Below are 20,251 nucleotides of genomic sequence, written 5' to 3'. Positions count from 1 at the left end.
GTGTTTCAAGCAAGGCCAGTGGAAAGTGAAAACCATTCCACTTATAGGAACACAAACACACCCACTAGTCCACACACATGCATTGCCAGCATGAACACACACAAATGGCCACACGCACACGCAATCATGCACACACACACACACACACACACACACACACACACACACACACACACACACACACACACACACACACACACACACACACACACACACACACACACACACACAAACATATGCACGTACACTTTTGAAAACAGTATATAACTATGACTTTACAGTATTGCACATTTGATGAAGCATGTCAAATACACATCTGGAAAACAAACCTTTGTAGTTACTGGAGAGGAATGCTGTGGTACATGGGGAGCACCTAGTTCATCTTTAAACCCCAGGTGCCTGACATAAGGTGCCAGATGTTTAAAGGTGCTCCACAGGAAGTCAGGCAGATGTTTCACTGACACCCAGAGCTTAGGATGAGAGAGATTCCACACCGACTCATCTTCGAGAAAGGAGACGATGAAATGGAGAATGCATTTGTCTATTTTGTGTCTGTCTGTGCCTCCTCAGTTCCTATGAATTCAATTTGAGTGCACTCACTTGTCCTTAACCTCTTCCTTCAGCTAATCTGATCAAAAAATCAGCTGTCACAGGACTGTCTCGTACTCACACGAAAACAATTCCAAGAAAACCCTCCTCAGCCATGTCTAGAGTGTGTGTCTGTGTGTTAGGGTGGGGGGGGGGATAGGGTTAGGGTTTGGGGGGGAGGGGGTGACCGAGCAAACATGCGTGTGCACAATGAGTGTGCGTGTGTGCATGCGTGTGAGCGTTGGTGGGTTCTTGCATGTGTGTGTGCGTGTTTGTGTGTATGTTCGCAGGTGCCAAAACCCAGGCTTACTAGTATGCAGAGTGGAATAAAGGTGGCATGGAATGGCAGGGAATGTTGTGTGATTTGTGTCAGGCAACCAGTACTTCAACAGGATAATCATAGTGGCGAACCATTTTGATATTGTGGCAAAGGATAACTGTATATATAAACACACATACACGTACACATACACACACGTCTTGTTCTCTATGAATTGCATGAAAATAGCTATGAATTTGAATGAATGATTGAGTGGATGAATTTACTTTATTTGGTATGTAATACAATTATGGGCAGGGATTTATGCAGTTTATTGTAGTTAAAATGTACAAATAATAAAAATGAAATCAATGGATAAAACGGGTTCATTTTTACGGTTTCAGGAAACACAACACAAGCAGGAAAACATTTCAAATGTTTGCCAATACACGCAGAGCAAAAACAAAAAGGTTCCTGTTGTGCCACAGATAGGATGGAAGTGGCCTTGTAAAGAAGATGGAATGTTTTTTTTTTTATGTGAAATTAAATCAGATCAACCTCGTGGGCCTCCCGCCTTCCTTTTCCGCTCTCTGCGTTTTGTTCATCTCCAGCCCTGCCAACAAAGCCTCCCCTCCACGGTGAATTAATGCCCATCAAAGGCTTCAATCAAGCGGCCGTAGCCACGGGCCAGAGCCTCGACTCGGAGGGCAGAGCCTGACGGGGGCACACCAGGAAAGGGAAGTGGGCTTATGCCTCGTCCGTATCCTTGTGTTTCCCTCCACGGGGCTCATAACGTGCCCTAAGTGCCATTAGCTGACCCAGAGCAGAGGACGCCGAAGGCCATGAAGAGGGCACTCCCCATGGCAACAGGCCTAGCCTTTGTTACCCCAGACAGTCGGGTGTTATAGATAGAAGCCAAGAAGACCCACTGTGTCATCACGTTACCCTACTGTAGGGCTTTTGCGTTCAGCGGAGAGAATAATTCAATTGACAGCTTGAACATTGCTCCCTTCATTTGAGCTTGACTAGATGAAGGAGGAGAGGAAAGCGATGCTTATCAAATTAAAATGTTTAGACAGAATGACATCATTATGTCCTTCATTATGTTTTCGACGATAGTGTAGGAATAAAACATGAAAGGGGGGCGAGATGAGATGATGGATTAGATAAAAGTATACATTAAGGGATTTGGAACTGGTTACGATAAAACTGGTCATTAATAGGTCCAGTGAAAAAGTTTCTTTGCTAGCATTCAATTAACAATTAACAATCCAAATAAAATAAAAGTCTCAAATGAAAGTCATAATGTGTAAGTTTATAATTTATTATTCAGTGTGATGAAGAAGAGTGAGAGTAGATCATGAGAGAAAAAAGTGTGTGTGTGTGTGTGTGTGTGTGTGTGTGTGTGTGTGTGTGTGTGTGTGTGTGTGTGTGTATGTGTGTGAGCGTGTGTGTGTGTGTGAGCTTGTGTATGTGCATGAGTGTGTACATGTGCATGTGTGTGCATGTGTTTGTGTATGTGTGTCTGTATGCATGTTTGTGTCTGTGTGTGCGCGTGATTGGTGCGTGCATGTGCCTTAACCAGTGCAGGTGGGCTCCGAGGTCAAAGGGAAGCTTCCAATCGAGAACTGTCATGGTAAAAAGCGTTGCTACGGTGATTTGAGCTGTCCCTCGTACACCCCTGTCTACCCCCCGTCACCCCGTCACCCCTCCCCACCCCCCCGTCACCCCACACTAAAAACCCAGACGGCGTGTTTTTAATTACAGGGCAGCTACACCAAATGAGTCTTGGGATGCTTTCTCCTGTGAAATAAAAGTAGCTAAAATCACGCTTGTTGCTCATAATTGAACCACCTTCTCAATATGCCAAAGGAAATATAAAACATGCTGTAGTAAATCTTTATTTACTGTGGTGTTGTTCACATTACCGACTTCCTCAAACCAGACATCGATGTAAAGGTTATTACTCTGGGTGTGCAGGCCCATTACGCGCACGTTCTGCCTACTTAATTTTATACTTGTTGAGTTAGTTCTATTGTTGGATTCATCAATCATCTTCCATGATGTATGGGGGAATAAATGGAGATAATATGCAACACTTTCATAAAGGTCAGACTAGTGTCAGCTAACCTATATCATATGGTTTGGTGTCTAAAACAAATGACCAGAGCTGTAGTACTAGTTCCTAATAGAGGCTTCGAGTTTGTATCTATTCATATATATATTTGTAAGTGTGTGTTCTATTTCGGGGCGAAACAAGTAGGATTTATATACTATTTTGCTTCTTCCAATAGCATAGTTAGTCAGAAAAACACTGCTTGTAATAAGCTTGGGTGGTTCAATCTGGATGGTCTAGGGCAGACCTATTCAACTAGCGGCCCGTTGGCCGAATACGGCCCTTCTTTATTTTCTTTTGGCAACCAAAAAAATGTATATATATATATATACATGTAAAAAAAAGAAGAGAAAATAGTTGCCTGCAAATGGCTCAACCTATAGTTGTGAGTCTAGCTTTTCTCATATGAATGCCATCAAAACAAGCGCACGTGGCTCTATGACCAATGAGAAGCTGCATGAGTACCTCAGGATTGGCCTTACAACTTATGAGCCAAACTATGCTGAAATAGCAAAATCGAGGCAGTGCAATTTCTCTCACTGACTGAAACAGGCTCAAAATGTCTCATGTCTCATATGTAGTGGTTCTGTTGTATGATGATTCAAACAACATTGATGAATTCTAAATATGTGTCCAAAATATAACAAATTTTTCTATAATGATATGATTAAAAGTGAGGAAAAAAGGAAAGGAATTTATTCCATATTATATCAATTAAGTTAACACTACTTTAAGTACAATTTATTTGTCGTGATTAATTTACATACCTGTGCATGTAAATGAACCCCCAGTGGTTTTCCATTGTGGCCCACTTGTTAAGGAGGTTGAATAGCCCTGGTAGGGTCCACTCAGTGCTGGCCATGCAATCCAATAGCGAACACAAACTACAGTGATTCCCATTATCCCGTTATCAAACCATTAGATTAAACAAAGGATGTATACATTTCACTTTGTTTGTAAATCTGTTAACACTCAAGTTCATATTGCTACCGGGTGTTTTAATGTGGTGAAAGATGACCTTGTACGATGATGAAGTATGTGAGCTTCATCAACCTGGATCAAATTCTTGCTGATCCGAACCAGCTTTTATTTGCATTGTGCAGCTACACTCTTGCCTAAACACTGATCGAGTCTTTTCATGTTTTCTAGCTCATGACCAGGCCTGCTCATGGTTTCGGTGCATTCAGGCTATTTCAAAATGTAGTCCTACGCCATCGTTTTCCGAATGTGGGTATTTCTGTGTTTGTTTGTTTGTTTTTCTACTCACGAAATGCGATGTCCACATGCCCCACACTGCACGTGCTTTTCATTCACTACATGAGTCACCTGCCATAAGCCCTGCTTGTTATGAAGACCAACAGCAGGTCTGCACCTCGACCTGGGCAAATAGGCCTTGGCCTGGAAGTAAGACAACTCGGTGACATCATGTCTGCAAGACGAGCTAATTGGACACAGAAGCAGACCCAGACAGCAATGGGGCGTCGAAAACGGGTTGATTGTTGGTTAAAATAGTCGGTTTCCGTCAGACGACTAAAATTCACCGTTGAATCAACGTGGTGGATAGTCGTTATCTCAACGGTCGGAGAATGTCGAAAATACTACGTTGTTTCAACGATGATTTGCGTGCTAATTTTCAACGTCATTTACCACACGTCGAAATGGCGTTGAATTGAGGTTGTAACGCATATTAGCAATTTTCCTGATATTTCGATTGTCATTTTGTAATGAGATAAATTAAAGCTTTTCCTTGTAGATAATCTGCAGGTATGGCCATTGAATGTTGCAGCTACAACTATTTCTGGCAGGAAAACTGGTCTATATACTTTTAGCAAGCTCACACAAACAGCTTTCACAAATGCAATAAAGATCACTGGTTAAGAAAACCCCATTACAACAGTAGCATTTGAGAGGGGTTAAAACACAGAAGCTGCAATTTAGAAATCCTAGTAAAGTGATGTAAACACCATGAGAACTACTCACAATTCACATTAGTTCAGATCCAAAGTTAGTCATAAGATAAGCCCCAAAGCCCACTTACCTCATTGATTTCCACGCCCCTATTCTTTGAAATAATTACTCAAGAGTTTGGCTTGACAAAAGATTAAGGTTTTAATACCCATTTGATTGTGTTTTTGGAAAACTGTTAAGGAATAAACAAACTACATTAATGGAAATGTGTTGCAAGGTTGTAATAACACAGAAAAACAAGTTAAGTTGAAATAAACGAACATACATGTAATGGAGCGGGAATACAGTAACCAGGGGTCAGCAACCTTTTCAACATTCAGTGCCAGTTTGACATTTTCTCGTTAAGGTGCCATAAGAAACAATATATTAAATATTGAGCTGAATTATGACACAGCGACCAAAAATATTTCCAACATATTAAATGTTTGTTATCTCAAACATCTCAAAGCACTACTTTCAGAAACTTATTCAAAAACCCATTTGCACTGAGAAATGTAAATGTGGAAACATCCGCATCAACATCTTTAAAGACATGTACAGCTTTACAAAAAATATGTGAAGGCCATGCATACAGGCTACAACTATTTTTGATATTTCAGAACACTGCTTTCAGTGACTAATTTAAACATCTTTGCACTGGTAGGAAATGCCCAAAACAGAATAAAGTGGGGGAAAAAAATCTGTAATGATTTTGCTGCCGCATTGTAGAAGGGAAGACATTGAATAAAATATATATTTTTTCCCAAGTGTGCCAATGTAGTATGCAGTATAATAAACAATGAGGCATAGCAAACACTTGAGGAATGGCTTCAAATTACAATCCCCAAACATAGATGTGGACAAAGGAGATGCATGAAAGAGGCAAGTAGTTGTCCTCATCTCCGTAACAAGAAATAGTGATGGCAAAATTTACACCCAAACAGCAGAGGTGCATTTAATCAATGGGATATGTGAAATGGGCTTTTTTTGTACCTAAATCAACTGTAGATGATAAAGACTGAACCAGAGGATAGCACACTGTTTTGAAGAAAATCACATGCTGGAGCATCGCTTATAAAGGAGCACACCTTTAGAGGTTTACCTCTGAAGGTTCTCTCAGCAGCTGGGTGAGATCATAGACAAATGCTTTCAGGTAGTCATACATCATACACATTGTTGGTAGACCTGTGTTAAAACAAAAACTTGAAACTGACAAAAGTAATGATACATCAATATTTCTTAGTAATCAGACTTTTTATGGAATTTTGGAACAGAATAATTAAGCAACATCACACGAGAGGGAGTGCTGTTGTACTACGGCTGTGATTCTCTTCGGCACTCGGCCAACGGCCTCATACCTACGACCGAATCCCAGCCGTAGTACAACAGCACTCACTCCTGAGTGATATTGCTTTTATACAACAGTTCTACAAGCACCAATCATTAGTTAACAATAATAATTAACATATTATGATCAGATTTCTTTGGTTCATTAATGATTTATTTGGCTCCGCCAACACAAATAGATCCGCAACTGGACTGAACTGTTGCCAAGCAACACATAAACACATTAGCATTACATTAGGTTCCCTTGGTCCTCTTCTGGCGACCATTCTTAATTCAACTCCAATGTTATTCCTGGAAACATGTTCATATTTGCTGTGCAAAGTTAGCTGCAATCTAAGCTACAAAAAGATTGTTAATAACATTAACGGTTATGAGAACACCCGTAAAGCGGAGCGATACGTGTATAGTTAAAAGACCCAGTGCTGTTATACTCTATATCTAGCCTGGATACCAGCCTGAACTCCGCCCACAAAATATTTGGTCTGGAGAATCAGTCTGGAATTGAGCTCGTTGGGAGGTATTAGGTCAGATCAAAAAGTGATCTGACCAATCAAATTGTAAGGGCGGGCTTTATACGTTGATGGACAGATGATACACATTAACGTAATCAACCACGTCACCAAAGAGCGCTCAGCGCTTTTACTTTTTTTCCCAAAAATGCTGACCGTGTTGCCAATTTGTCCGTGTATCCTTAAATTCTTTTTACAAAACAGGCATAAATCGTTTATGTCCATCTACTTTTTCTACTTCTTCGAACGTGCGCTCAGTTGAGTTAGTTTGAGAATAGCTGTGCTTCGCACAACATACGTCACATACTACGTTGCTCTGATTGGTTTTAGGTCTATCCAATTGAGCGAAGAGGCATTTTCCTTCCTGGTTCCGCCCTATAATCACCCAATGGTTCGGTCTCAGACTCATATTCTGACTAGAATTATGAGTATGACATCGCCAGGCTACTCTATATCAGCACTGGAATGCCTCTTGTCCAATCAAATTACTTGGTCGGAACTGACTTGGATAATTTGTAATAATCTTCATCTTCTGCCTCAACGTCTTGTAGTAGAGCTTCTTGGCCTCTTGTGGCACAAAGAACTGCAGCATATCCTGGAGTGCATTCAGATTCCATATATAAATAGTTTTCAAAAAAAAAAAATCTGGTATCTGGAATTCTCCATTCAGCCCACTGCACGCATTCTCCTTCATCTTCTGCAAGACACAAATGCAAACATAAGAAATGAATGAGCGAAATCATAACACTTAGATTTATCTGCCAGTTTACGTCTACCCGCCTGTCCAAACAGTGGCGGTTGTCATTAAATCTAGGCACTAAGGCCACATACAGCTGATGCTCATGAAGTAAGGCAGATAAGAAACTGATAACTACTGATTTCTCCTTTCCTGGCACAGTCCTTAACATATGTAATGAGGCTAAAAACTTATAACATTACATAACTGACGACCAGTCTAATGACCGTGAAATTTGCAGGCAGTATCGTATGATGTATGCACAAGCTAATATTCTTATCAGAAAATTTGGTATGTGTTCATCTTCTGTGAAAATAACACCTGCTGCTTCTTGCTACAAAAGAAGCGGCATTCAATTATGGTATGAGGCTACAACTCAAAGTGCCTAGATGGAGTAGCACAAGCCTTCCGTTTGTGAATGTTGATGTGCCAACTTGTCCTGCTGTTCTCAGAAACCTTATGCATAGATGTATGTGTAGACTACTGTGTCTTGCAACAAGTAAGGGATAATGGACCACGTTAGACTATCAAAAGTTAATACACGCTCTAGATAATGCGTCCCCAAAGCGGAGGGCTGATCCAATGTGTTGGGGGCGCCCTCTGGAGGCGCCCTTAATTAATTAATTAAAATATACGAAACAAGCGAAATTAAACCAAACATGTTCCCAAATGGAACAGAGAAGGGAGGGGCGGGGGATTAAAGTTAGGGCGCACTGAAACCCTCACCGTAGTACGCAGGACAATGCGACAAAGCCATCTATCCCACTCTATAGAAAATATCGAGATATATCGCCATTCAGCCAAAAAATATCGGGATATCATATTTTGCCCATATCGTGCAGCCCTAATCTGAATACAGACGTCGCAAAACCTCTACATCCAGCTCTCCAACAAGAAGTTGACAACGAAGACCTTACGGATGGCACAAGCAGGCGATTTGTTCACTGATGCATTTCCAATGCAAAAACCCTGACAACCAATTGGAATACAGACACTGCAAACCCTCTCCATCCAGCTCTCCGAGAAGCAGTTGACAACAACGGAGACCCTACAGATAACACAAGCCCGTGATTGTTTCACTTGCTCCAAATTAAACGGTAAGGGAACTAATTTCAGACAAAGCATCTTTGCACTTTTGTTTTTTTCAAAGGTATCTGATGGGTTTGCACAAATAGGAAGTAGGCTAATTATATTTGAGGTTATCTGGCACAACATTGTATTGGTTATTGTTGGTGGCATCATTGCATTTTTTTTTTACAAGCAGTCGCAATTGCAAGAACTAAAATATTACTGACTGGCTATGCAAACTGCAGCTTACTGATGTTTCATGAATGGTCTTAGTGAGTTAATATTTCTTTTTATGGAGTTTCTACAGAATTTGCCTGTTAAGAGTTACCTTTGCCCTTAAGAATTCAATACACGTCAACACAAAATAACCTTGTTGTCCTGGAGATGTTTTGAACAGGCATGCCAGTTTCAAGGCCCTCGGTCAGGACTCGAGTGTGAGACACTGCTTCAGAGACTAAAAGGGAAAGTTGCAAGAGTAAAAGAAAAACATCAGTTACACCAAATATGTCAAACCACTTGGGTGTCTTGACCACAGTACACATAATCATGTCTTTTCTTTTCTCTCTTACTACAGGCTTTTTACAATGTATTATGTACTGCACAACTAAATTGCCCAAACAAGTTCTAGCTTTTGTGAGGGAAAATAACCTTGAAATGACGGGTACATGAATTGATCCTGGCAAAAACATAAAAATGGCACCCAAGCAAAATACACAAATAAGGTAAAACGAACATTAACCTTGACGTTCCAGTTTCTGGGGAGCCTCGAGCGCCAGGTTCAAGAGCAGTTGACTGCTCGAGCTATACACTGCTCCTGAACCAGGCGCACGAACCTCCCCAGGGAAGATGCTCATCTTCCGTTGATGTAGTTGGCAACTACGGTCGTACTGACATTTACAGCAATAACCTATTAATTATTTAATATTATATACAACTCTTGGTAAGTAGAATAACACGAATAGCGATCATGTTTGACTGTCGTTCTGTTAGCAACTTTAGTTCGACCATATTCGTTCATAGATGACTAACTAGATATACTAACTAACGTTAGCTTTATCATCAATGACATTCAGCTAAACTCTGTGCCAAATTGCTTATGGCTACTGCTATGCCAGGATAAGTTATTGCGGTTATCACAGCTGTGTATATTTACTTCACATTAACGTAGTCTATGTTTATATTAGACTACGTTCATATATGAGTAACATTAAGAAACAACATTGCTCATATGGCCAACTTAAAATGTCAAATTGCCAAAGAATAGCAGCTAAATGTCCGTTATATCAGAGACATCTATTGCGCTCGAGACATCGTTTGATTTGATTATCAAAGTTCATGACAGATTCTAGAAGGACATTGATAAATTATTAACGATTTCATGTTTACAAAATTGTTCGTTTGCTGTACTACAAGTAATGGATTTTTTATACCAATAATACTATGAATGTCATCCATTATATTCGTTTTAGTCCCATTTCCCAATAAATAACGTTGTCACGGTCACGCGCTGCGTCCCTGACTAGCAGCTGAATCCCGCGAAACCGTCGCGGGGAAATCCAAATCATTAAAAATGATCAATATACTACGGGAAATCGACCCGTGGACATGTCGGCCCAGCTACATATTGTACCATAATACTAAATAAAACCAAATATTAATGACCCCCTTCACCCAAGCCTCCACAAGGGCAAGAAAAAAAATCGAATATATGCAGTAACGCGCTCACACTAACTAGACTTCTTTATATAACTTAACTGCGTGCTGAATCCAACGTATCGTAATATTATTTCCTGAAAGAAAGGACAGCACTGTTGCATTCAAAACTTTTAATCGCCAACAACGGACGTTTCCCTTTTTCAGCGTGTAATGGCCGTGAAGAAGCCATAACACGCTGAAGGGCGCGCGGCCCGAAACGTCCGTTGTTGGCGATTCAAAGTTTCGAAAGCAACCGAGTGCTGTCCTTGCTTTCATGAAACCATAATACTCAACAACTCCATTTCTAAATTACGCTTCATTTGGAAACAATTCTGCTGCTTACCTTGCTATGCCACATGTAAATCCCTTGGCTGTCGGGTGCAGCCTGCTGGCAACGACGACTTGTGCACACTGCACAGAAGTGCGCCCCCTCATTACAAATGCATTGAACCGGAACTGAAATCACACGCAGCCTCTATTTTTTTAACCAATCTGATCACAGTTGATTTACTAGTACGCTAGGTGTGGCCATAATAAGAATGCATGTGCTTTTTCAACTTGAAGGGACTTTCAAATGATTACATAACTAAAAACGACATGTTATTAAATGTTAACATTCAAATACACATTCACACCGAATGCACGGTTTTAATCCTGTCAGATAAGCACACTGCAAGCCATCTCATAAATAGTATATCTTAGTTTATTACAGCTGTCTGTAGGACCTTCTACACTTCAAAGTGAATGTATTTGTATATTTATCCTGAAATAGGTCCTTAATAGGCTATACATTATTAGAAGGGGGATTCTTCACTTGCATGTGAAAGGGTTAAATGCAACTATTCATTGTTGTCACACTATGCCATCAAAACTAACTTTGTGTTTTTTTTCTTCTTCATTTGCATATTTATGGGACACTGAAGACCATTCAAAACTCACGGCAGAAAAGGTATCAAACTTGCATTTCATAATTGTATCCGATACACACAGAGATGGCCTCTTATTGGAGTAAAAGGAGGCGAGTCTTGTCCAACGCAAGGGAGACAGAGAACGAGATTTTGCAGCAATTACATTTAAGTACAGTTAATCAGGCTGAAAATGCCCCCCCTAGCTTACCAGATCTAGCACTGTGTGGGACAACTTCAGAATTCGAGAACAGTCCTGACCAAAACACTACAGACAGTGATGCCAGTGAAAGAGAGGATTTTAGTGGGTTATCCAGCTCTGATGAAAGTGAGCCTGATGAAATGAGTTTACAAGCTAAACTAAAGCAATGGGCATCAACTTTTGGCATTACTCTTGTTGCAGTTACCGCTCTTCTATCAATATTGAGAGTACACCACTCTGAGCTGCCTAAAGATGCCAGGACACTTCTTGGCACACAAAAGAAAATAGCTGTGCATGCATTAGGTGGTGGTGAATATCACCATTTTGGATTGGCTAAGGGAATTTTATCAAAATTGAATTCAATCCATTTGCCTAGCTGCCTTCAGACAATTCGGTTACAATTCAACATCGATGGTTTACCCATTTTTAAGAGTTCCAAAGTTCAGTTTTGGCCAATTCTTGCGATGCTTGATTGTGATTACACAAAAAAACCTTTTATTATTGGTTTGTTTTGTGGAACTGGAAAACCATCTAGTGTGTATGACTACCTCAAAGAATTTGTCAATGACCTTACCCAGCTACTGAGGAATGGATTGACCTTCAGAGGTAAACCTCTAAAGGTGATGGTGTGCTCGTTCATTTGTGATGCTCCAGCACGTGCTTTTGTGAAACAGATGAAGTCCCACAATGGGTACTCTGGGTGTGACAAGTGCAATCAAGTTGGCGTGTGGCAAAATAAAATGACATATCCTGAAATAAATGCCAGGCTTAGATCAGACGAAGACTTTGCTTTAATGTCAGACACAGATCACCACCTGCGACCTAGTCCCCTTACTGGCATTGTTCAGATGGTAACCCAGTTTCCCATTGATTACATGCACCTCTGCTGTTTGGGTGTAACAAAAAAACTCATTATTTTCTGGATGAAGGGCAAAAACCTGGCCATAAGACAGCCATCTAATGTCATCTCAGCTATATCATCTAAACTGATTGCACTCCGTCCCCATATTCCATCTGAATTTGCCCGAAAACCACGAGAGCTGACAGAGATCGAAAGATGGAAGGCTACAGAACTAAGGCAGTTCATGATGTACAGTGGACCTGTGGTCCTAAAGCACAATCTACCAGAAGAGATTTTTGAGAACTTCCTGTTGTTTTCCGTGGGTGTGTTCTTATTACTCAGCCCCAACCTCTCTGCACCCATGATTGATTTTGCCAATCGAGTCCTAACAGCATTTGTTAAAAGCTTTGGAGATTTATATGGTCAAGGAGAAATTGTATTTACAGTTCATCAGGTGATACATCTAGCTGATGTGTACAAACAGTTTGGTGCCCTTGACCGTGTCTCTGCATTTCCTTATGAAAACTTCCTTGGAAAAGTAAAAAAAATGTAGCGAAAGCCTCAACTACCATTACAACAGGTAGTCAAGAGACTGTCAGAGGTGCCTCAAACTGTTACTCCACCTCCAAGTAAGCAGCCCCTTTTGTACGAAATGCACAAGGATGGTCCTTTGCCTCTGCAATTCAGTACTGCCAAACAGTACAGAAAGGTAGTAACAACAGATTTCTGCCTGTCAACAAAGACTGGGAACAACTGCATAGCAGTAGGACAGGATATTGGACTGGTCCAAAACATTGTGCTATCCTCTGGTTCAGTCTTCATCATCTACAGACGATTTGGGTACAAGGAATCCCATTTCACATATCCCTGCCCCTCCTCTCGAATAGGCTGTTTTCAGGTCCATACGTTGGTAGATGATCTTGAGGTTGAGCTCCTTGGGGATGTCAGCAGAAAATGTGTGCTTTTTCCAGACCAAAACCATTATGTTGCCATCCCTCTTCTTCACCAATCCTAATTCCTTGTCTTCTGCAATCCAAAAAAGAAAAAAAAAAAGATTTTTTTGTTATTGAATTTTCTTTATATAAAATACACCAGTCCTAAAATCGAATTAATGAATGAAAAAAAAAAAAAAAAAACGACAAATAGCCAAAAAATATATATCTGAGTGGTGACAAACTGCTGTAAATCAGCTGTGAATGATCTGAGTAGTTAGAGTGCTTCAGCTGAGTAGCATTGTATACTCTTCCTGCGAAGTGCTTTTTTTTTCTTTCTATTTTTTTGGTTTTTGAGAAGGTAATTCTGGGGAGGGGGCATTTGCCTCGAGCCCGGCAAGCCTTTGAAGATAGTTAGGTTGTAGATAGTTAGGCTTAGATAGTAGTTAGAGACGACAGGTTTCAGAGTACGTCTTCACCCAAGTTAAGCTGGTGTATGCAGTTCTCTCACCACTTATGATAGTTATTCAATTTTCAATTAAATTTTATTTGTATAGCCCTTAATCACCATTACAGTCTCAAAGGGCTTAACAGGCCAAATATTTCTGAGACTGTGATCAACTGTGATCACTGTTGATCTTGCAACATACACACTATGTTATATATAACAACAATGACTGATATATAGGCCAAATATATTTCTAAGGCTTATTTTTCACACTCAAAACACAGCGATTTTTTATTTTCAGATGGCACAGGTGTGGAAGGTCGTCGAATTCAAAGATAGGAGCACTACCATAGTGCCAAGCAGCTGGTTGGAGGAGGCAGGGGAGTCATGGAATTGTTTCTGGCCTCCTAGTTCTTACGATCATAACCGCCTCCAGAAGGCAGTCGCGCACCACCTTCCTCCAGGTGCAGCGTGGGACGTGCACGGTGACGTGAGGGTCTTGGTTAGCTGTGGTAAGGAAAAATGCTGCATATGAAAACGTTTCTATAAGATTCAACTTGCTAAATTTCACTAATGCATGCCATTCACTTTCAGCAACATATGTTAAGGCAAAGGACTACCTGAAAAAGTCCTTACTGTGTTTAACATCAGACATACAGTCAGAGGCTGAAGACCCTATCAGAAGGAAAAAAAGGTAAAAAAACAAAAAATGTTCTCCTCTCCAGAGGTGAATTGGGCCACACATTCCCGCTATCCATCAGACCCTCCCAACCCTCTAAGCCCCTTCCTTGGATAAACGACTCCCTTCAATCGATGCGCTCTAACCTCATGGGCTGCTGAGAGAGAATGGCATAAAACTAATAACCTATCAGATTTAACACAATACCAGTAACTATTATCATCTTTTGCTTACAATGTCACAGCAGCGAAAAATTCACATTACAACTGAGATTCACAATACAACTGACACCCGGAAACTGTTCTCTACTTTCAAATATCTACTAAACCTTTCCCCTCTTGCTACAAACCTCACAGCAGAACCTTATGCTTCATTCTTTACTGACAAAGTGGCTGCTAATAGCAGGCAGTTCTCTGAACCATCCACAGGCAACTTATCATCCCTCACTACCTTCGAAAAGCTCCTGAAAACTCAGTTCTTCCTAGAATGACTCTTGTCCTAACACTTTTTAACTTTCAATGCACTCTCTTCCATCTTTCTATTGCACTTAAACTTCAGACAGTTTTCGGGTGACTAGTGGCACTTTTTGGCACTCTTAGCAAGGTTTTAAATAGTGTTGTAGCTTAAATGTTAGTCCTCTTGTTGTAAATCGCTTCAGCTCAAAGCATCTGCTAAATGCATAAATGTATATGTTCTCTGTTAATATTTCTGGTGTTACCCACTGACTGCCATGACTGTCCTTGATTTGTTCCAAAGGCCAAACTCACGCTACCTGCAGGAGCCAGCTGGAAGAGTCCAGACCACTACGGGCCCGCCGCAACACTTTTTTGAAGGTGCAGACCTTTAGAGTTAAACTGAACAGCAATGAAACATTTTAGAAATTAAAATATAAATATTTCAGAAACGGCTGTTTGACTGCCCATTTTGTAAATTTTGTCTAAACTGGCACTTACTATGCTTCAAGGTGTGGACACTGATGACGAGGCACCACCCCCCCCAAGGAAAACAGCACGACAATCTGTAGATGTAGGGCCAGGTAGGTAAAAATATGTTGCATGTGTTTACTGGTTAATGCCAGTACAAATGGTACTTTGAAGCACCATTTGAAACAACACCATGTTTAACACATATGTTAGAAATACCATTTGGCTCTCTTATTCAGTTTTGAAGTGTTTCATTTTTTTCAGACATCAATAGTGAGTGGCTATTTGGGCCATCGACCACCCAAAGAGGTAATTTTACTTTAAATAATTGTTCCTCATACATAGTTTTCCCCATCTTCCCCGTTGATCATTGCTTCAAACCAACACGTTTTTTTGACACATTTCATTGTTGGTCTGACTGGATGAAGGACTACCCAACTGCATACAAAGCCATTCCTCTTGTGCAGTAAAGACACACACACACACACACACACACACACACACACACACACACACACACACACACACACACACACACACACACACACACACACACACACACACACACACACACACACACACACACACACACACACACACACACAGCATCCCAGGACCAAGCCAAACTTCCTCGATATCAGGCTAACTGATGGTTGAACAAGTAAAACTTAAAATATTGTAACTTACACACAATAACATGACTTTTTTATTCCAGCTCAATCAAATGGCAGCCAGAGACTTGAGCTACTACATCTAGGTAGGTTTTGGCGTCAGTAGAACAACTAATTTCAACATGTATTGATTGAACATGTATTTATATAAATTTCTTACAAGGTAAATCTTACAAACTCTTCCTTAAATACACTACTTTGAAAAAAATATATAATCATTGGCACTTGACACTAATCAATGACTTTTGAATATAGATACAGTCCAACCAAGCCACCAGCTATTGCATGGTAAGTCGAGGAGACAAACATTCTAACCATTGTTTTCATCATTATCATACACATTATAATTAAGATGAAATGGGAAAGTACACCAAAGTACACCAAACCCCAGAAAACATTTCTAATAAGTAACTTCTATAAACAGATATGGGAATATCTAAAGTTGTGGAGCTGCTTTCCAAAGTGCTGGAAGAAAATAAATTGATGAAAGCGGAAATTACCAACCTGGGGAGTGAAGTGAGGGCGCTTAGGAGAGAGATGGTGAGGCCGGTAGCACCAGAAGCTGCCGCTTCGTCCATCAAGCTGCCTCTGAGGACAATGGAGGAGTTTCAATTAGCAGAGGCTGTTATGAGAGAAACCCCCTGCGAAAAACAAAAGATGGTAGGTACAAATCTGCACTACCCAAAAGCTAGTCAAAGTATATGTGTAAATTAATAAAACCATACCTCTTCTTTCCAGCCATCCACTACATCACTCAGTATTTGTAGGAATTATCTTTCAAAACAAAATTAACACATTACTCATTATGTGAAACAGTGAGAAGTTCACCTAACCTAAATTGGTACATATACAGTATCTCACAAAACCCTAGCCATTTTTTCAAATGTTTTAATGTATCTTCTCATGGGATAACTCTATAGACATGAAACTTTGATGTAACTTAAAGAAGTCCGTGTAGAGTTTGTAGATTACGATAAGATTTATTGTCACTATGGGCGCAATGGTCATGTTCATAATTAAGTGTACTCAGTTATGTGGCCAGCTGTTTAGTTGTTAATGGATGCGTTTTTAGTCATATTCTGAGGACAATAAATCTATAGTTCTCTACAATACGTATAATGACTAGTTTAAGTTATAATAAAGTTTCATGCCAAGGGTTATCCTATGAAAAGATACAATAAAATATTTGCAAAAATGGGAGGGGTGTAGGCCTATTCACTTTTGGGAGATATTGTAATTATACATGTTATAATTATCAATGTTTCACTTGTTTGTTGGTTTATTATGTCTTGTCAGATCTTAACATTCAGTCTAATTGGAGGGCACACTGCAGAAGAGGCCGTAAGAAGGATGTTGCAGAGTGGCCTAACAAATAACCTGGCGTGTCGCTTCAACTGGGCAGGGAAAGGCTTCAAGGAAGCCTTTAAAAGCACTGTCCTTAGTGATGTACTGTTCGGTATGTTTGTCAAAACTCAGTCACACCACACAAGCATTAGACACAGATACCACTGATTAAAATAAATGCTTTTAAACCAGCAAGTCGATTTTTTAATATGCACTATGGGTAGTCTTCTGAGCTATGCTTATTTCATGTAAAATCAGAAAAAGTCCATTCATAGGCTACTATGCGATCTCAGTTTTGTGTCCAGATGCAGCAATGCTTTTAACACTGACAATATTCTGCACTGCACTCTTGGACTATCAGTCAGCACTATAGAACACTTTAGTTTGACGTTATTTTACTTTTACTATCTAGCTATCTTGCACCGAAAGCCTACATTCACATAAGAATGTAACAGCGCGCTACTCCGCTAGCATTGGCTACGAGTGGTATGTCGGGCTACGGGCATACATGCCCGTAGCCACGACGCTGAAGTTGGAATCCGATTCGCAGCATCCGATTCGGCTTGAAAACCACTTAGAATCTTCAAATCGGTCCTGATTGAAAACCACTACACCTATACTCTTCAAATCTGGACTACATTATCACAGTAAGGCTATACATTATGTAAAACATAGTTTCAGATTTTTGAAACCTTTACCCTATTTGTGAAAATGCAATGCGGTCTGGACCCCTAAATGAGCCTGTATTGCATTTTCACATGTAATGTATAGCCTCACTGTGATAATTTAGTCCAGATTTGAAGAGTCTAGGTGTAGTGGTTTTTAATCAGGATCAGTTCTAATGCGGTCTGGACCCCTAAAAAGCAATAAATGTGCCTTTATTGCATTTCACAAATAGGGTAAAGGCTCACAAATCTGAAACTATGTTTTACATAATGTATAGCCTCACTGTGATCATTTAGTCCAGATTTGAAGAGTCTAGGTGTAGTGGTTTTCAATAAGGACCGATTTAAAGTGGACCAGCTGCCGAATCGGATGCTGCGAATCGGATGCCAACTTCAGCGTCGTCCCGTAGCCTACCAATTTAACCCTGCATGCATGCATTCTGTAATCAAAGAAGTAACTGGGATGGAGTCGATGTGGTAACCCATAGTGCAGTAAAATGAGACTGAGAGGACAGTGAAACCAATGCACTGCGCAACAGCGTTAAGGGTCTGTGGTTAGGAAACAAATTGCTGACTTTTTGCCTGGTGCACTATGCAAAAAATGGCCATGGCCATGTTACAGCTTACCGTCGCCATGTTGGTAATTCTTGACCGGGTTTGTTTCTTTCTTTCTTTCTTTCAGCTGCACTCCAAAAACAGCTGCCAGGGACCACCCATATTGTTTTTTCAGGGACACTGAAGAAGTGGCTTAAATATGCACCGGAGAGAGAGGGAGGTGGAGGGAGGCGAACAAATGAACGCGATCAGGTAGGCCTATGTACGCTTGTTCCACACACCATGCGTCCTTCGACGGATGAGCGTCGCGAGTGCGACTCTGAACCATGGACAGGTCTGAACGGACGGACCCAAAATGCATTTCGAGAGCGCAATGCTATGGAGCCAGTTTCCTGCCATAATTCCAACCTGAAAAAAAAAGTTTCAAAGAGTTATACACTAAAATTCAAACATCTGTAAACATGATTTGTGTTCTATTTTATCTTCATCATTTTCACCAACACATTTTCAAAGTTCAAACAATATCACCAGCGCATTTGCAGAGTTTCAAATCTGGCACTGTTCTAACAGTGTATTTCATTGTTTCCCGGTTTTGAAACCTTGTAAATGGGATTCTGCAAACAGGTGTTAAAAACATGTAAAGGTGTACGTTTACGCCATTGCAATGTCTTTTTTCAGAACTGACTTTTCAGAGATTTGACCATGCAGGCGCAAGCTTTGAGTCACGTGAATATTGGCAGCGTTCTGTCGCGCATTCGTTTTGAAACTCCTGACAGTCTGAAGAAAAAGAAAACGTTCCTGGGGGCGGGACCATTTATCTCTAAACCTATTGGTTGCTAACCCTTTTCTTCAGAGACTGTCAGGAGTTTCAAAACAAATGCGCGACAGAACACTGCCAATATTCACGTGACTCAAAGCTTGCGCCTGTGTGGTCGAATCTCTGAAAAGTCAGTGCTGATAAGTCACTTCTGAAAAAATACATTGCAATGGCGTAAACATACACCTTTACAAGTTTTTAAAAATAAATATTCAACCTTTCAAAACTTATTTCTCAATGTATGAACACCTGTTTGCATTTACAAGGTTTCAAAACCGGGAAACAATGAAATACACTGTTAGAACAGTGCCAGATTTGAAACTATGCAAATGCGCTGGTGATATTGTTTGAACTTTGAAAACATGTTTGTGGAAAAAAAAAAATACTTTGAAAATGTGTTGGTGAAAATGATGAAGAAGATAAAATAGAACACAAAATCATTTTTACAGTTTGAATTTTTTTCAGGTTATAATGTATTTTTTCAGTGTTGCAAAACCTTTTTTACAAGGTGTTGAGTTTTCAAACCCAGACTTAAAAGCCTTTGAAACTTTTCTTTTCAGGTTTGAATTATGGCAGGAAACTGGCTCCATACAATGCAAGTCACGGGCGCATGGCGTAGTTTGAAACAAACCTCATTCAGTCGTATTGCTGGACTCATTTTGTAGCCTATACTGCTTATGTTAATATTCCTCTATTTATTTTCAGGCGCCGCAGGATCCTCGACCATGAATGAATGTGTGTGTGTAAATAATAATTATATTCGTTAGAATAATAGGGTTAATTGGGTTTGGGTTGTTCGTGTTCGGTTATCACGTTGTATTGTTCATTATTGTCGCCACCGTTGTTGTGTCATGTTTGTTTGTTGGGTGCTCTATGTGAGAGGATTTTAATAAAAGTAGTCTGCGTCGAGGGGTGTACGGGGCGCAGAACTACAGTTAAATAAAGCCTGACTGTGCGTTTCTTGGCCGCCGCTACAATATGTTTGACAACAATAGCCTATGTTC

At 40.3% G+C, this 20,251-nt stretch overlaps 1 protein-coding gene and 2 long non-coding RNA genes across 9 annotated transcripts; 1 reads left to right on the top strand and 2 right to left on the bottom strand.

Moving 5' to 3' along the window:
- Positions 1 to 5,053: 5,053 nt before the first annotated feature.
- Positions 5,054 to 10,727, bottom strand: LOC115558792 (uncharacterized). Of its 2 annotated transcripts, none has more exons than XR_003979371.1 (3): positions 10,609 to 10,727; positions 8,899 to 9,024; positions 5,054 to 7,463 (listed from the first exon to the last, which is right to left on the bottom strand). It is a non-coding gene; the product is annotated as an uncharacterized LOC115558792 (long non-coding RNA). The 2 variants fall into 2 exon arrangements; XR_003979372.1 differs by having other exon boundaries at positions 8,940 to 9,024; positions 10,609 to 10,726.
- On the top strand, positions 8,229 to 20,191 carry LOC115558791 (uncharacterized). 5 transcript variants are annotated; one of them, XM_030377252.1, is made up of 12 exons: positions 8,229 to 8,599; positions 11,189 to 11,214; positions 13,895 to 14,105; positions 14,188 to 14,287; positions 15,029 to 15,105; positions 15,237 to 15,308; positions 15,460 to 15,504; positions 15,911 to 15,952; positions 16,122 to 16,154; positions 16,291 to 16,526; positions 17,163 to 17,322; positions 18,558 to 18,917. In XM_030377252.1, the coding sequence occupies exons 3-12, from the start codon at positions 13,895 to 13,897 to the stop codon at positions 18,887 to 18,889; spliced, it is 1,308 nt and encodes a 435-aa protein (XP_030233112.1). In that variant the 5' UTR covers positions 8,229 to 8,599; positions 11,189 to 11,214; the 3' UTR covers positions 18,890 to 18,917. The 5 variants fall into 5 exon arrangements, with proteins under 5 accessions (XP_030233112.1, XP_030233111.1, XP_030233110.1 ...); XM_030377251.1 differs by lacking the exon at positions 8,229 to 8,599 and adding an exon at positions 9,024 to 9,292; XM_030377250.1 differs by lacking the exon at positions 8,229 to 8,599 and adding an exon at positions 9,024 to 9,510.
- Positions 12,772 to 18,587, bottom strand: LOC115558793 (uncharacterized). Of its 2 annotated transcripts, XR_003979373.1 has the most exons (8): positions 18,503 to 18,587; positions 16,592 to 16,640; positions 16,371 to 16,454; positions 15,226 to 15,290; positions 15,045 to 15,126; positions 14,214 to 14,268; positions 13,942 to 14,100; positions 12,772 to 13,239 (listed from the first exon to the last, which is right to left on the bottom strand). It is a non-coding gene; the product is annotated as an uncharacterized LOC115558793 (long non-coding RNA). The 2 variants fall into 2 exon arrangements; XR_003979374.1 differs by having other exon boundaries at positions 14,230 to 15,126.
- Positions 20,192 to 20,251: the final 60 nt, after the last annotated feature.

Source organism: Gadus morhua, chromosome 14 (assembly GCF_902167405.1).
Source record: "Gadus morhua chromosome 14, gadMor3.0, whole genome shotgun sequence".
NCBI classification, from domain to species: domain Eukaryota; kingdom Metazoa; phylum Chordata; class Actinopteri; order Gadiformes; family Gadidae; genus Gadus; species Gadus morhua.
The sequence above is the reverse complement of the archived record's forward strand: the minus strand, read 5'-3'. Positions and strand labels throughout refer to the sequence as shown.

What these genes read in the sequence shown, in the direction of transcription:
- LOC115558791 (XM_030377249.1), top strand. Translation starts at nt 11,125, where the DNA reads ATGCCATCAAAACTAACTTTGTGTTTTTTTTCTTCTTCATTTGCATAT. An exon ending in GCCGCAACACTTTTTTGAAG is followed by an intron (nt 15,106 to 15,236) that starts GTGCAGACCTTT and finishes CTATGCTTCAAG; the next exon opens with GTGTGGACACTGATGACGAG. An exon ending in AAGCCACCAGCTATTGCATG is followed by an intron (nt 16,155 to 16,290) that starts GTAAGTCGAGGA and finishes TTCTATAAACAG; the next exon opens with ATATGGGAATATCTAAAGTT.